At 39.2% G+C, this 16034-nt stretch overlaps 1 protein-coding gene across 2 annotated transcripts; it reads right to left on the bottom strand.

Annotated features, from left to right (window-relative positions):
* Positions 1-5058: 5058 nt before the first annotated feature.
* tfap2a (transcription factor AP-2 alpha) lies at positions 5059-15555 on the bottom strand. 2 transcript variants are annotated; one of them, XM_035525865.1, is made up of 7 exons: positions 15478-15555; positions 12618-13037; positions 11593-11644; positions 9732-9960; positions 8884-9002; positions 7245-7386; positions 5059-6499 (listed from the first exon to the last, which is right to left on the bottom strand). In XM_035525865.1, the coding sequence occupies exons 1-7, from the start codon at positions 15526-15528 to the stop codon at positions 6211-6213; spliced, it is 1302 nt and encodes a 433-aa protein (XP_035381758.1). In that variant the 5' UTR covers positions 15529-15555; the 3' UTR covers positions 5059-6210. The 2 variants fall into 2 exon arrangements, with proteins under 2 accessions (XP_035381758.1, XP_035381757.1); XM_035525864.1 differs by lacking the exon at positions 15478-15555 and adding an exon at positions 13487-13947.
* Between the last annotated feature and the right edge of the window lie 479 nt (positions 15556-16034).

The raw sequence follows: 16034 nt of genomic DNA, 5'->3' as shown, positions 1-16034 counted from the left end.
TGGCGTTTTTGATATTCATTCTAAAAATCCAATCAATCCGCTAATATATCAATTATTTAGTGATGTCTATGTGTAGCTTATTCTGATTTGTGGAACACGTTATAGTAAAAATGTGAGTGAGTTCCACTGTCAACGCTGACAACTGTCTCGCTGCTTTGCCAAATTAAAACAGTTTATTAGCCTACATGGGGAAAGAGCGGCGCGCAGTGAATAAGCCTAAAATTCACCTAAACGCCGACAGACCATTATTGAATGGACGTGGAATTAGACGCAATTCAATAATTGCTAGATTAGTTTAGTATAAACTGCTTTCTGACCCAAATAATAAAGTAAAAAAAAAAATCTAAAGTTTATTTTATTTTGTTCTCTTGTAAACTATTTGGCTCGAGGGAAAGCATCATTTCTTAGCACGTGATGCTATGGGCATGGCACTTTTTCATGACATCTCTTCAAAACACTGTCGCTTATGGCCGGTGGATAATCCACATCACTTTTGCTCAGCGGTGGCAATTGTCAAACATTGTCTCTGATGTGGTGAAATATCTTAAGATTTCGTTGTTGATAATTTCACGGTGATGGTTTGACTACTGGTCGCGATTAAATCCACCCCATAAGGCATCTCCAGTGACAGCGCTTGATTCGTAGATCGTTATACGCCTGGACGACCGCTGCTAAGCGCAAAAGAACAACAGAAAGCGCCAAAAAAATAAACAAATAAATAAATGAATAATAAGGTGGGTCGTCCTGTCTCTTTTATGTGTGTGTGTGTGTGTGTGTGTGTGTGTGTGTGTGTGTGAGAGAGAGAGAGAGAGAGAGAGAGAGAGAGAGAGAGAGAGAGAGAGAGAGAGAGAGAGAGAGAAAGTTCGCTCGCGTGTCCGTGAGAGAGAGAGAGAGAGAGAGAGAGAGAGAGAGAGAGAGAGAGAGAGAGAGAGAGAGAGAGAGAGAGAGAGAGAGAGCAGGTTGGCGTTCTTTATGAAGCGTGAAGCGGTTTGTTAAATGTTCACATCATTTGCAGGGTCTAAGGTTTGATAAAAAGAGACAGCCCTCAAAAGAAGTTGATTGAAATGGCGTGTGCCTGGCTGACGGGAGCCAGCCAGGGACAAAGCCCTGCGAAACCATGGCCACTCGAGCAATTATTCCTCCACGCTGAATTTGGATTAGTGCAATGGAAAGAAGCATATGTTTGGCCCGCGGCGACACTCCCCCCGGCTGGCTTCGAAGAATGCGCGGAGGGAGAGAGAGGAAAAGGGGAGAGGGAGGTTGAAACTGGAATATAAATTATATTAAGCAAAAAGGGAAACGTTAACACGACTGCAGCGTCTTTATTGTGGGTGCGCACAAACCCGTGCTAAGATCGTCCTCGCTTTTCACCGGGAGAGAGAAATGTCAGGATACGTGGCTCAAGTAACCTAAACTTTAAGGGTCAGTTTTCAGTGCAGTGATTAAACTTACTCCTGATGCAAATGTGATTTTCAGTGAGGAATCCAAGACTGTGTATCTTCCTGGAAAAAAAGGACATTAATTAGATAGATAGATAGATAGATAGATAGATAGATAGATAGATAGATAGATAGATAGATAGATAGATAGATAGATAGATAGATAGATAGATAGATAGATAGATAGATAGATAGATGTAAGGATAGTAAGGTCTTATTCATATGTATTCCGAAAGGCATCAATTGTGCTCAATGACCGAACGTGATTAAGAGTTCTAGTCAGTCTAAAAATAACTGAGGTATCATCTCATTGCACAAAAATAGTACCTCTACTACTACTACTATTACTACTACTACTACTACTACTAATAATAATAATAATAATAATAATAATAATAATAATAATAATAATAACTGATGATGATGATGATGATGATGATGATGATGGTGTGAACACTTTTTATGTTTCCACCACATAGCACTACATACGTACCTGCACACCTACGTAGGTTTGTTTAGTCAAACCCATGTAATGTTTTCTAATCGATTGCCTGATGTGTCAAGTAATCACGAGCGATTTGGTGAAGTCTTTGACCTCCTTTGGCACTGCGGAGGCCCGCTCTTCTCAGCCGGGTGGGGTCAGTAATGAGGGTAGCCCCAAATAATGAGGGCCGAGGTTAGAAGTCGAGTGCAATTAGACATTTTGCGCTCCATTGAAGACTTACGGAGTCACGTAATAAGTTTGCGAACGTTTTATTTTGTCATTTGGTCAAATGCTAAACGCTGGCCGTTTTCTTGCCCTCTATAAACATTCCTCCATAGTCATCTTATATGTCGAAACGAATTAGTCCGTGAATAGCAAATACAATCCTTCAGAAAAACATCGAAATGACAGAAAAGGATGGTGTCCGTAATGGTAAAACTATCCGTTTCTCAAATTATGTGTTTTGGTAATAATTGTTAACGTGTTTGCTTGCTCGTGTTGCTGATTAGGCTACGCGAATGGATGCATCTTTTCTCAACTGCCAATCTGACATCTTTGCTTTGGACAACAAGTTTTCACAACAGAGGTCCAAATTAATTCGACCTACTCAGGATTATTTACACAAACGACACCACGATCATTTATCGCGCTCACAATCGTTAGTCAGACGATTCCGGGCATGGCGTGGTTACCTAATTTCCTTTCATCCGTTAAGACAAGGGCAGCAAACCGAATTATCCATTATTAGCCTATTTGTGTCGGTGACATTTGGATAAAGTAATTTTCTGTCGGTGCAACTGAATATGTCATTTTTGTCCACTTTAAATTACTGTCCCAGAGATCGTCCTGAGTGTACAAGTTATTGAGTTTAGCCTTGTTGTAATTAAACTAAGGCTTAAGTTTTAAAGCAAGTCCATCATAATGGGAGTCGAGAGAGAAAGGGACTGTCAAATCAAGTTTAGTAAATAGGTCTGACAGAGAGTTACGCCAACAGACATGCGTGATTTAAATGTTGCAATCTCCCTCTTTCTCTCTTAGCTGACGCCTATAAGCTGAAATGGGAGTGTCAGTAAACCTGGGCTCACACACACACACACACACACACACACACACACACACACACACACACACACACACACACACACACACACATATATATATATATATATATATATATATATATATATATATATATATTCCGTTTGACATCGTAGAAGCTGTGTAATTCAATGAATTGTGAAAAGACACAAAATACACATATGTTAATTATTACAATGGAATCATGTGTAATTGATACCGATCGTACGAGTGGTTACTGAGAGAATTAACCAAACTCAGCAGGGTATTGCAATGCACTCGAATTTCATTTCACTGTTTTACACACATCGCTGCTGTTGCAAGGCATTTTTATATTAAACTTGTTCTAGCATTTTAAATAAAGTTGCAGTAAAAATAAAAATGTTCCCTTTTAAAATATACTATACTTAGTTTTAGCATAGGTCATATATAGCGTCGTGAACAAGGGAGTGTGGCTATTTATGAACACAAACAAATATTCATTAAGAGAAAATGAATACACTGATATGTATATTTCTTATTATAGAAACATTCTCTCTCTCTCTCTCTCTCTCTCTCTCTCTCTCTCTCTGACCTACACACATATAAACATGCGCACATTTTTCATGACCGTTATTGTGATAGACGTGGTTTCAAATGCTTTCGTTTCGCTCAAAAAACTTCCATATATTCATTAAATGACATTAGAGCTAATGACACACGTGAGGGAATTCCTAATTCCAGCGAGTTCGCTTCTCCACGATTGTGTCCCTTAAAACGACTATTTGAGCGCTTTTCTCCAGGCCCATGCAGACGGAGCAGCCGGGTATCCCTCTTTCTAAGTGAGCCATTGCGCCCGAGGTTAGGATCCCACACACAATCTGAGATGGAGCCAACAAAAACAGTCCTGACAGACAATGCCTCGCCTCACCTGCTGCCGCACTCTGCATTGCAATTATATCAAGGACGTGTACAGTTAGACTTCGTTCACCTTATTTGAAAACAACTGCCTCCGAATCAAACCGACTGTCTCGGGCTAAAAATATGCTCGTATAACAAACGACCGCTATGGTGAAACAATACACTTGGCGGATCTTTCGTCAATGCCACTGTAGACGCCCCAACGCCGCCGAGGCTGTGCAGGCTTAGGAAACGACCTAGTCATTGAGAAAGGGAACACATCCAGCTCTGTACGCTCCAGTGGAGATTGATTTCGAGGTGCGTGGCATCAATAAACAATCAAACTTAATTTGAATTTGAGTTATGCAATGTCTCGCTCTTCTGCGCTCCGGAACGCAATAACACTGCATATAAGGTGTATGTGTATGTGTGTGTGTGTACACGTGATTAGCTGCATGAATACCAAATGACTGACCTGAGGAAGGCCCACACTGCGAAATTAAATGAGACCAAACACGACGGCGCAAACATTCCCTGCATTCCTTCATAAAGGGAGCCTGGTTTTTATTTTAACAAGATAATTTTGTAGTGGGATTCACTAAATGTTATCCAAACACAGTGTGATCAAATCACACTTAGGGTATCAAATTATATCATTGCAAATTTTAGCATAAGTTGACTGAAAGAACGTATCAAAACAAAGTGGCGCCTAACAGCACAGCGATAAAAGCGTGTAAATGGCAAATGCACTAACCTTCAACACAGGCTTATACATCTGACTGATTTTAAGAGCGGTTTCGCTTGAGGGCTGAAACTACACACGCTCACTTCAAACACGATTGAGAATTCATTGTTTTCTGTGTCATTTGGCTTGGTAAAAAGCTCCCTGCCATATTTGAATGATCCCGTGCTCTGAACGAGGAGTTGAAAGTAAGTTATTATTATTATTATTATTATTATTATTATTATTATTATTATTATTATTATTATTATTATTATTATTATACTTGAGGGAAACAATGGGTTCAACTGCTTATTGCAGGGAGCAATCGTCAAGGGAGAGCTAAACTCAATTACAGTAACCGTGCTGAATAAAAAAAGAAACTACCAAGCACGAAAATATACCCGGGCGCAGCGAGCACTGAATACAAATAGAATATGAATAAAAATCGACATGAAGCGTATCAAATATTTATTTTTTTCCTGGGCAACAAATGACTATAATACATTGACAGGCATGGGAACTATTGCCAGCACAGGCCTATACAATACAGATAAAACCGCCTCCAATTCGACATTGGACATACAAGATATCAGATGGTCCCAAATGTTTTGAAATTCTCAAAAAAGAAAGAGTTCCGAGGACAATAGGCTATCCATTTATTGCTCTTATGGTGCTTCAAGGGAAGAACAAGAGGTGAAACGTATTCTGATTGGCACAACACGTAAAAGCTCGTATAAAAACAAGAAAATAGAAACACAAAACTAGTCTTGTCGGGGTCTCTCCTGTGATCTTTTTCGATTTAAAACGGAATGGCATAAGGATGATATATAGAGAAACGGACGTTTATTTCCATTAAATTTGTTCACTTGCTTCAATGACGCCTCAACATGCTACAAGAGGGCTGAATTGAAATATCCCAGAGAAAAAATACCCCAAACTTCTGTTTTCTAAGAACCATAAAACCACATGAATAACTAAGCGAATATTCAAACCCACTAAAACAGGAGGCACCAGATAAATAAAAAAGAAGTTTCAACAGACGCACCATATTTACAGTTCCCGTTAAATTACACATAAATAAATATATACATACATGAACACAGATTCCCTCATATAACCGTGAATCGTGTTGAAATTCAAAGTTCAAGTCGGTCGCTCAGAGTGAAGCGTCTATGTCTGGAGTCATGGCATGGAACTGTGGAACTTTTTCAAGTTTATTATTCACAATACTGATAGAAAATCATCCTCTTTCAGATTCTTTTTGTCACTTGGCTACAATCGTGAATCGTGAATTGGGTGGCTAGATTTCAGTCCGTTGCAGCTCATAAAAAGTGGGAGTTCATTAAAAGTCCTCTTTTGGCAAATCTATTTTTCTTCTCTCACGCGCCTCCTGTCAGGAACTGGTTCTTGCGCCTCACTGCCACCTCTTATTTTCTTCAGATTTAGATAAATAAGTCTTCCGCGAATTCCAGGTTAAATTGTGGTTTTGAAAAGAAATCAGACATGTTGCAAATTGTCAAGATCGGTAAGTGGCACACTGTCATCTTGATCACTAGTGTATTTTATATGCATTTATAATATTTACTTGGCGGTCTAATGGTTGGATATCACTTTCTGTGCTTCTCATCTTTGTCTCCGCCTTTAGTGCCCGACTCGGAGTGGCTGTTGGGATTATTGTTGAGGTACATTTTGTCCATTGCTTTGATAGCCTCGGTCAGATAGTTCTGCAGCGCGGTGACGGCCGCGCACACGGCGGGCGTCCCGAATCCGTGCGAAATGAGACTGAAGTGGGTCAAACAGCTCTGAATCCCGGGCTCGAGTATGGGCTGTGGGCGTGAATTCCCCAGAGGCGAGCGGTCCTGGGAGAGCAGGTCGGTGAATTCTTTGCAGATTTGTCTAGGAGGAGACACAATGCAGCGTGTGAGGAGGTGGCGGCGTAATGTCATGTGTTGTAAGCACAACGTGTCAACCTGACCTTAATCAAAGCTGAAGTTTCACTTTTAAAAAAGCGTTAATAACACTTTCTCAGTGTGCTCTCTGAGTGCGCCATATCCTCTAATCAATGAGACGCGTGTTGCAATTGACAGCTGGTTATACTGTCACTGCAAAACCAAGGCTGTTCAGAACCAAATTTCAGTTGAAAGAAAGTTAAATACGAGTCACTGTACGTCAGTCACAGATCTGTGGATGGAGAGAAGCCTGTCAATCGGATTGCCATAAATTCCAATTTTTACAGTAATTGTGGATTACTGATTATTTCCCTTTCTTACGTTTTTGAGGGTTGGTATGGCCTTCCGCCTTCACTGCTGAGAACCTTGCAAAAGGTTCATGTTCGAACTTGAACATAGCAATTTAATGACTTCGCACACTAACCTATGTACATTTCGACCAGCTGTCATTTGTGTTCTCTAAGACACAGCGCCAACGAACAATTAATAAAACCTTAAAATATTAAAAGACAGTTAAATTATCGCCTGAGAAATACATGACAGTTCCTGGTAAATTGTTTGCAAATACGCATAAAATGTGCGACTGACAACGTCTGTTAACATGTGTTTGTATCGGAGTAAATATGTGGTAATAAACATCACAGTGCTTTGAATGCACTTTCTGACATTTGAAAAGCAAGAATAGCACTTACTTCGTTGCCAATAACATGTTTTTTCTTTGGACTTGTTCATTTGGGTCGGAATGTTGACGGTTTACATATTCAGCTACTGCCTTGGCTGGGAATTCGGTCTCGCATACATAACCGAAATCTCTGGCAAGATGCACGGCTTCGCCTAAGAAGGAGAAAATGGGGTTGAGTGTGTAATATATTACTTGAAATTACTGACATCAGATGTATACCAATTAACACCTTAATTTAGCACATTTATCGTCTAATTAAGGTTCTCGGCCAAAGAAGCAGACACCCTTCCATCGCCTATGAATTTTCAAACATTAATATCACTTTTATTTTCCGCTGGACGGTGGAAAATTGTACGTTATGAATAAGTATGTCAAAATAGACCGGTTCCTCCATGAGAAGGAGAATATTAGAGAAGCAATAAAAGTAAGTAGTATTTGATAATGGGCGACAGACAGACACCATGACATTGATTTGCAATCCTTTCAACATTATAGTACGCTGAGGAGATGGTCCTGCATAGGAAAGCAATTTTAAACGGCTGTAAGCAAACCTCAGTCTTACATACTTTAGCCATGAGAATCACTAGGTCATTCCATCGAGGTCTGTTTCGTTGATTTTTCTAGTCTTTGGTTTTAATTTCCTGAAACAGTTGGCTTTTAACTGCAGGCCTTCCTGTCATAAGTCTAGACTCCGGAAGGACGCATGCGCCAATTAGCATCAAAGCTTTAGTCCAGTAAACCGGTTTCCATAAAATGGAGCGGATCATAAACAATAACACTTCAGAAAGCTACTGTCACTAACTAAATCACTGGACGGCTGCGCGTCCCCCAACCCCCTTCGCGTTATCGTGAAGGAATCATACATTTCTTCAGGCTCATTACCATACAAAACCAAATCTCAATGAAGCACGATGAATATTGCATTCAGTCTTCAGCGACAATGATTAACTGGAACCAATGAACCGTCTCAAGCTTTCACCTTTAAAACCCATGGCACACCAAATACCACCGCACGGAATAATCACCTTCAACTTTGCAAGCAAAATGGATTTATTCAACAGCAATGGCATCTTCGCACTGCGACATAATTAACTCATTTATATTTTATAATAGGCTTACAACTACAGGTCATTTCTATGCTATCAAACCATCATGTTGGCTATTAAGTCTTTATGCCTACAAGCCGACAAGTGTATAGTAATAATAATAATAATAATAATAATAATAATAATAATAATAATAATAAAGGTATCATCAATCAATCAGTCGCTTCGCTTGTGGTTTGTGGTGTTCCAACAAACTCACACAAGCCAGAAAAACAGCTTGTAATATGACATAAAACAATAAACCAAAACTATGGCCTAGAGTAGGTCGCTCACAACTCTGCACACTACACTAAGCCAACATGTAAAGTCTGCCGATCTGCTCTGTTCACATGGGCGAAAAGGGTGCATGTAATCGCCCTCAAGTCCTCAATTTTTTATCTTCCGATTCTTTTCTCACAAAACACATATATCCTTCATGCATTGTTGCTTGCGGGGCAAATTCAATCCAAATTACACGGATGAGCGCATATGCTGATTTAGAATGGCCCCGTGCAGCAGCATTAAGCGCCTGCTTCAGCGCGCGCCGAAACTCAGGCGACTTACCTTCTACCAGTGACGTCAGAAGGGTAACGTTTGCAGCTTTGCGTCTTCCCGCCGGTAGATTTAATCCTATTTTATCGAGTTTCTCCCTCAATGATCTTCCTCCATTCTTAGATTTTGCCCTGTTGGGGAAAAGACAAAGAGCATATACAATTACGTCTCCTGGGATTTTTTTCTGTTTTCAAGTTCACAAGTTATTTTAAATGGCCTATAGGCAATTATATATATATATATATATATATATATATATATATATATATATATATATATATATATATATATATATATAGCCTATAGGCCATTTAAACATATGAATTTGGAAGCAGTCTGATTATATATATAAGTGGGAAGCGTAGAAAATGCAGTAGGCCTACACATTATTCCTTATGAGTAAGCTATAAATGATTACAGTCAGAAACTATTTCCAAGTCCATAACAAGGTCTTCCAGTTTATCACGCATAAGTAGGCCTAATATTTGATATGCGCCAGGATTTTCTTAGTAATCAATTGTAATTATGTTTAGTTGGGCTATAACTTTGAATTACTTCATGAATTTAAAAATGTTCCGTGTTCTATTGATACGAAGTTTAAAGAAAGTTTCTGTTACAAATATTAACTAAAACATAATTGATGGCCTGTATCATTACATTCTGTATACATTCTGTATGTAATTGGGTTATATTTACGCACTGTTTCGTAATTCGCAGACAATGTTGGCGTGATATTTAATGTCCGCGCATTTTAGTTGTTTGAACAGCATGGAATTGGTTATCGGTATGGTCGGGTGTAATTACTGGTGACATTTGTAATGGAGGGAAAAAGAAAGGAAAACCGTGGAGGTCCGACTCACCTTCTCAACACCCCGCCGAGCAGAGACGCGTTGAGGCACTCGGGAGGCGAAAGGCGTCTCTGCACTTCCGCAACTGTGACCTTGTATTTTGATGTGGAACTAAGAAGAGATAGACGACCCGGAACAGAACAGAAAACTTCATTTGGATTTACCACGCCGCCAAAAAGACCATCCTTATTTATCGGTATGGCCGAAACGTTGCTGTTGTTCTTGGATAAGGAAACCGGACCTAAAAGAAAACAGAACATGATTAGTAACCTTCAGTCTCATCATCTACGCTACAGAACCAATAGAAAAGATGAATTTCTAGACACCAGACAGCTATTGGAGAAGATTAGGCATGTGCACTTATGCACAGCATTTCGTTGCAGGCCTGGAATCACAGGCAATATGTTCTTATCGGGGAGTAAAGGCTCCTAGTGAAAGAAAAGTAGATACGACAGCAATGGCTTTTCATTCTACTCATGAAATGCAACTCGAATATGCCTCGGGTAATGAAGTGGCCTAGCCGTCAAATATTTAATATGATCAGTGTCGTCACTCCAGACCAGGCTTCGAGAATGGGACAACAGAACACTGGATTGCTTCAATTTGGACACTGACTGGATGACCCGCCAAGGGGGTAGTGACGGAAGTACCGCATCTGTAAACAGTATGTGAGACCCATGTGAAATTTGTCAACTTCATAACGAAAAAAAAAATTCATGTTAGAGATCCTACTGCCAATGCAAATTTAGATTTCCTTGTATAACAACAATAGCAACAATAACAACAATAATAATGGTAATAATAATAATAATAATGATAACAATGACTTATATCCCTCACATTGTTGTCAGTGATCAACAGTAGCCTAGGCTATGAATTACTATTCACTCTTCTTACGCTGTTCTTAGGGAGGTCATTTCTGAGGAGCTAAAGTCTAAAATGTTTATTGCACATCTATCTATCTATCTATCTATCTATCTATCTATCTATCTATCTATCTATCTATCTATCTATCTATCTATCTATCTATCTATCTATCTATCTATCTATCTATCTATCTATCTATCTATCTATCTATCTATCACACTCTCTCTCCCTACACACACGCGTACGCGCGTGTATAAAGGTCTAAATTCGACTGCAGCGCGTGTTGTTTTTTGCAGGGGTTGCCGTTCTTTGCACGGTAAACGGAGACAAAGGGCCAAGCACTTTTGGATAGATCACTTGTGACATTAATAGCTCAGCAGAGGCTAATAGAGACAATGGCAGTTAAGCGAACTCCGGAGATTGCTAATATAACAGCCAATTATTGCACAGATATGGAAAAAGACATTTCCCTAAAATTCATTCATGAAGCATGACATTTAACCAAGATTTTACTTTTAAAAGTTAAAACAGCTAACAGTAGAGTTGCTACATTCATTTTTGTAATGCTTCTCTGAATTAATGCTTCTCCAACCACGTGCAATCGAAACGGAACAAAGCCAGATCTGTACCACTGAATGGGAATGAATTAAGTACGAAACAATTCTCAGTTGCAAATATATATTCGTAGACAAAGGATGTAAAATATTTGTCCATGTCCACTGCGTGGCACACAACGTTAAGACTGCCCGTTTAAATTTAGCCCTGAAACGTGGAGAGCACGCCAAGATTAAAGTACCATCGCGTTAACACACTAAGTTACACACACAGGACGAATCTTAGCAAGAAACGATTTCGGATGGCTCGTTCAAATGGCTCGTGCTGTAACAGCAAGCTAACTCATGGCCTACAAATTAACCAGGTCCGCCTCGGAGCAAGCACGAATAGGCTTTACGAGCGGTGAGCAGCTAGTCCAGGCACGCGCGGTATTCAGTAGGAAATTGCTTACCTTTCTTGATTACGGTTTGGTCGGGAATGTGAATTCCTTGATCCTCAACGTGCTACAAAGGCAGTTAAAACAAGAAATTAAGAATAATACGAAATGAATTTGCCAGCGTAAAATGATAAGCAAAGGAAGACAAATTCCACCGAGTTTTCTTATTACAATGAAATGTACAGCGGCGTGCCTAGTGTCCTCTGCGAGAAAATACAATTCCTGCTGATTTAAAGCTGTAAAAGGTGAGTATATAAAAGATGCGTTCATTTAAGATGGTTTCGAAATATCCAGATCGCCGAAGTTATTTTTCATCCCACCTGCCGGGCGATAAATTAAAGGACATTTCTCTCTAAGCGGCGAATATATAGGTTATTACTCCTGCGTAAAATTGTCCCTACTTAGCCTCGTTATTTCTTACGCCTGAATGTCTTCAATGGGCAAACTACAATTAAATTAAAGATAAACGGGGACAACTACGAATCACTTCCAAAAATGACAGAATTAAGCCATTAATTATGTTTTATTCCCAAAATGATATTATTAAAAGGTTGCTGTATTTTTCTTATTCCTTTTCTTTCTTTCTTTTTTCTTTTTGTACGCTTTCTGGTATAATCTAAAAATAACTTCGTTAATAACCCGAAAATAAATACTCATGCATATGGAAATGGGGTAATGTATGAAAAGGCGGTATCAACTGCATCGCGCCATGCACATTTCAACTGTCAGTTGTGAAATAATGTTTTCAAAATAAAATTAAGATATATAATTCTGTTTGCACAAAACAAATGCAAGTAACGTGAACCTTAAATGATAGTGACTTTGCTATATTGCCAAACTGTCCATCCGTTTATGGCACCAATAATTTGGCAATAAAACTACTTTAATTAGGCAAATGAAATATCTTTGCACTTGTACTGCTACATCCACCACTGCTATTGCAGTCAACCATATTTTAACTCAAATATTTCACTAGAACGGAATTATAACGTGAATTCCGAAAATACCGACAACGCTAAATATCTGGGAATTTTCTTTACCTGAACATCGTCTAAAGAATGAGGTATTCCATGGATGGGGATAGAATCTGTGAGTCCCGTCTCGATACCGTGACCCGACGGGAGAAGCACTTCTCTCCGGTACTCCCTACACAGTTGGTGGGGCAAGCCGCGATGCTGGTGAAGCAAGCTACTCTCCTGGCTCTGCCGCTGACTAGGCCAGCCTGGGTGCTGTGGTTGGGGCTGGGCGTGCAAAGAGTTGATGGAGTACGGGTCGTTGACGTGCGAATATGGGTCCTGAGACTGTGGATAGATGGGCTGGTAGGGCGGCGGAAAGTATGGCGGTTGGAAGTCTGAGTTGGGCGTGTGGGAAAGTGGAGGGGCGCTGGTGTAAGGAGACTGACCCACGCTGCCCAGCTGAGGTAACCTGGCTGTCCCATTGCTGGTACCGTCGTGACGATCCTGCGAGAACAGACGAGGATTCAAGACGCCATGTAGAAATCAAACAGCGTTTTGCTCGTGCCCTCGATAAAAGCAATAATTAATTTCGTATCGAAACGCATACTATATTCTACTGGCTGTTAGAACACATTTCAACAACTCGTTTAAACAAATAATAATGCACATTTTAGTAATAATAATGATGATGATGCTCATGGTAATAACACTAATAATAATATAGACATACACACAATGTTGAAAATCTAAAATAATTTAGTGGCTTTAATAATAATATTTGGGATTACGTTATTAAACTAAGGAAACGAAGAAAATGACGCGAGTTTATCAAACAACAAGTCTTTGTAGCATTTAATTCTGCCAACTACAGCTTGCGTGATGGCACAGATAAAACGAGAGGAGTCTAAATGTTGAACGAAGTCCTCTAATCTGTACAGCCGACAGTCACTCACCATCGCGGAAAAACTGTGCACTAACATCTGCGAAGATTTCCGAGGGTTTCAAAATACGAGAATTGCAGAAAGAGAAGCGTTGGCAAAACAACGAAAATAAACGAGCAATTGAAATAAACCCAGGACTGAGTTCTGCGTCGAGGTCACGGAACCCAGTATTCAAATACGCGAAGAAGAACCACGATAATCCATCAGAGTTTGGGTAAATTTCCAGTTTTCTTCATTTGTTGTTAAAATGCAGCGTTTATGTGTTGCCGGTTACTGTTTAAAGTTTCTTATATCCCTTTTCCATCGCCTCGCTCTGTCAGTGAGCTGTTCCCTCGCTTGGGCGCATATTAGCGAAGAGCAGCGTCTTCCTTTGGACTCCTAATAGCAGATATTCATGACTATTAATATTACACGAATACTTAATAAGGGAAGAATGGTCGGAAATCGAGCGTGAAGCGAGGAAGCAACTCAAGGCAGACTCTGCACTAAATGACGTCCATTGAATGAGGAATCAGTATATCTAATCAGAGATGGGGAGAGAAAGCGAGGGGGAGTGAAAGAGAGCGAGAGAGAGCGAGAGAGAGAGAGAGAGAGAGAGAGAGAGAGAGAGAGAGAGAGAGAGAGAGAGAGAAAGAGGGACATACTCTTGCGTCTGACGAATCAGAGAGAGGGGAACATTTTAAAAGGTTCGAGGGCAAGCAAATGTAAAAGAACGACAGAATGAACGGAGAAGACGAAATGAAGAACGAGCAAGGAAACAATGTGCACCTCTGAATCGTGCGAAAATCCAGCAGACGCGGAGGACATTTCGGTTGGCATATTTTTACTGTTCGCAGGGCGGTCGTCTACGCGTCCTGTCCCATTGTCGTTTGCTTCACTTTCCGTCTTTTCGATCGCGATGGCCTTCCAGAGTACTTCGCAGTGAATTTACCAACGACCATATGACTTCAAACTACAGGGAACAAGCTACATTTCTCTCCCAGCAAGTATAGCCGACTCCAAAGTTTACGAGTCCATATTTACCGTACCAATACACGTTTGACAAGGAAAGAGAAAAAAATCCGCTGCCCCCTCTGTTCCTCTTATTCGCACGCAATCATGTTTGGTCTGGTGCAGTTTATGACACTCGTTATGGAGCTGAACTTAATAAAAACCCGATTTAGATAAAGGCCCAAAGAAAAAATAAGTGAGAGAAGCACAATCAAATGTGGGAATTAGAGCGAAAGTTATTTTGTTTTCTTTTTTGTTTTTTTTTCTGCACGTTGTGTATGTCTCCGGAGGCGGACAAAAACACATTCAACTGGCTGCGCCACTCGCCAACAGCTCCTAGAATTACTTCCAAAACTTTACATCAGTTCTAACCTTACTCGCAAATACAACATCATCTCGGCTTTAGAAGATACTGTGCAATACAAACTGAAACAATACTGCTGTTTTTGTACAATAAAAACAAAAACAACATTACTGTCATTGTTATTATTATTACCATAATGAATAATAATTAAAATACATTTTATTAGTCTACTAATATGACAGTATTTTTATGGCAATGCTATCATTATTATTATTATTATTATTATTATTATTATTATTATTATTATTATTATTGTTATCTTGATGTAATATAGATAATAGCGTGTGTTTCTTTTTTAACAACACGCGATGTTTAAATTATTATTTTTTTCCTACGGATTATGACTATGACATAAATGAATTAGTCCACATTATACCTCTTATTATTATAATATATTATTATTATTATTATTATTATTATTATTATTATTATTATTATATTAACTCGACAACAAAAATAATAATAGAATTATACTGAAATTTGTTAACAATGTAGCATGCAATATGTCAGATGCGGCACTTTGTGAATGTAATACGGTGCAGGAAGAGCTTATGAATAAAACGCCATTAAAATATTAAAGGTAAGAAACATGGAAAATAAACTGTTTGAAAAATAAAATCCTTTGAAAATAGATAAACTGTTCTCTTACCTCACAATCTTCATATTTAATATTATCAGTTAATTTCCAAAGCATTTTCATGGGTTGTGGATTCAATGAACAGCGTCTTTGCCTAGTTTTACACAGTGCACGAGAGCTCAAAGATGGCTGGGTTTTTTGAGAGTTGGGCTGTCCGCGCGCTCAGATCTCCCTCTAATGGTGGAAGTTAAGACCCTCGCGCAATAACTGTAATAACACTCGTGTTCGTTCCCTCATTAGCATATCAACAGACGCTTGATTCTCATTTACCCAAAACCAATGAATAAACTCAGGTAAACTCCACTAACAGAGTATTTTTTAAAGCTTTATGATAGTCTCTAAGTAATGAAAGTACAACGTATATGTAGTAATGTCCCAAGAAGACCGACAGTATGGCAACGCTAACTCTCTTATATATTTCATCCAAAATTCATAAGAAAATAAATGTGTCATTTGTCTTGGAAATATTTGCGAAAATTATTCCAATATTACGTCTAATCATAGGCTGAATATTTTCAACACCAGACTTTTTGAAGTTTTGGCAGCATATTGCAATGACAGTTCTCAAA

The sequence above is a fragment of the Electrophorus electricus genome, chromosome 5 (assembly GCF_013358815.1).
Source record: "Electrophorus electricus isolate fEleEle1 chromosome 5, fEleEle1.pri, whole genome shotgun sequence".
NCBI classification, from domain to species: Eukaryota; Metazoa; Chordata; class Actinopteri; order Gymnotiformes; family Gymnotidae; genus Electrophorus; species Electrophorus electricus.
The sequence above is the reverse complement of the archived record's forward strand: the minus strand, read 5'-3'. Positions and strand labels throughout refer to the sequence as shown.

Bases quoted from the DNA above. Each gene is read 5' to 3' on its own strand.
- tfap2a (XM_035525865.1), bottom strand. From the start codon at position 15,528: ATGAAAATGCTTTGGAAATTAACTGATAATATTAAATATGAAGATTGT. The intron at 9,003-9,731 runs GTGAGTCGGACC...TTTCCCCAACAG, and splicing joins CTCGGCGGGGTGTTGAGAAG to GGCAAAATCTAAGAATGGAG. The intron at 6,500-7,244 runs GTAAGTGCTATT...GTCTCCTCCTAG, and splicing joins AACATGTTATTGGCAACGAA to ACAAATCTGCAAAGAATTCA.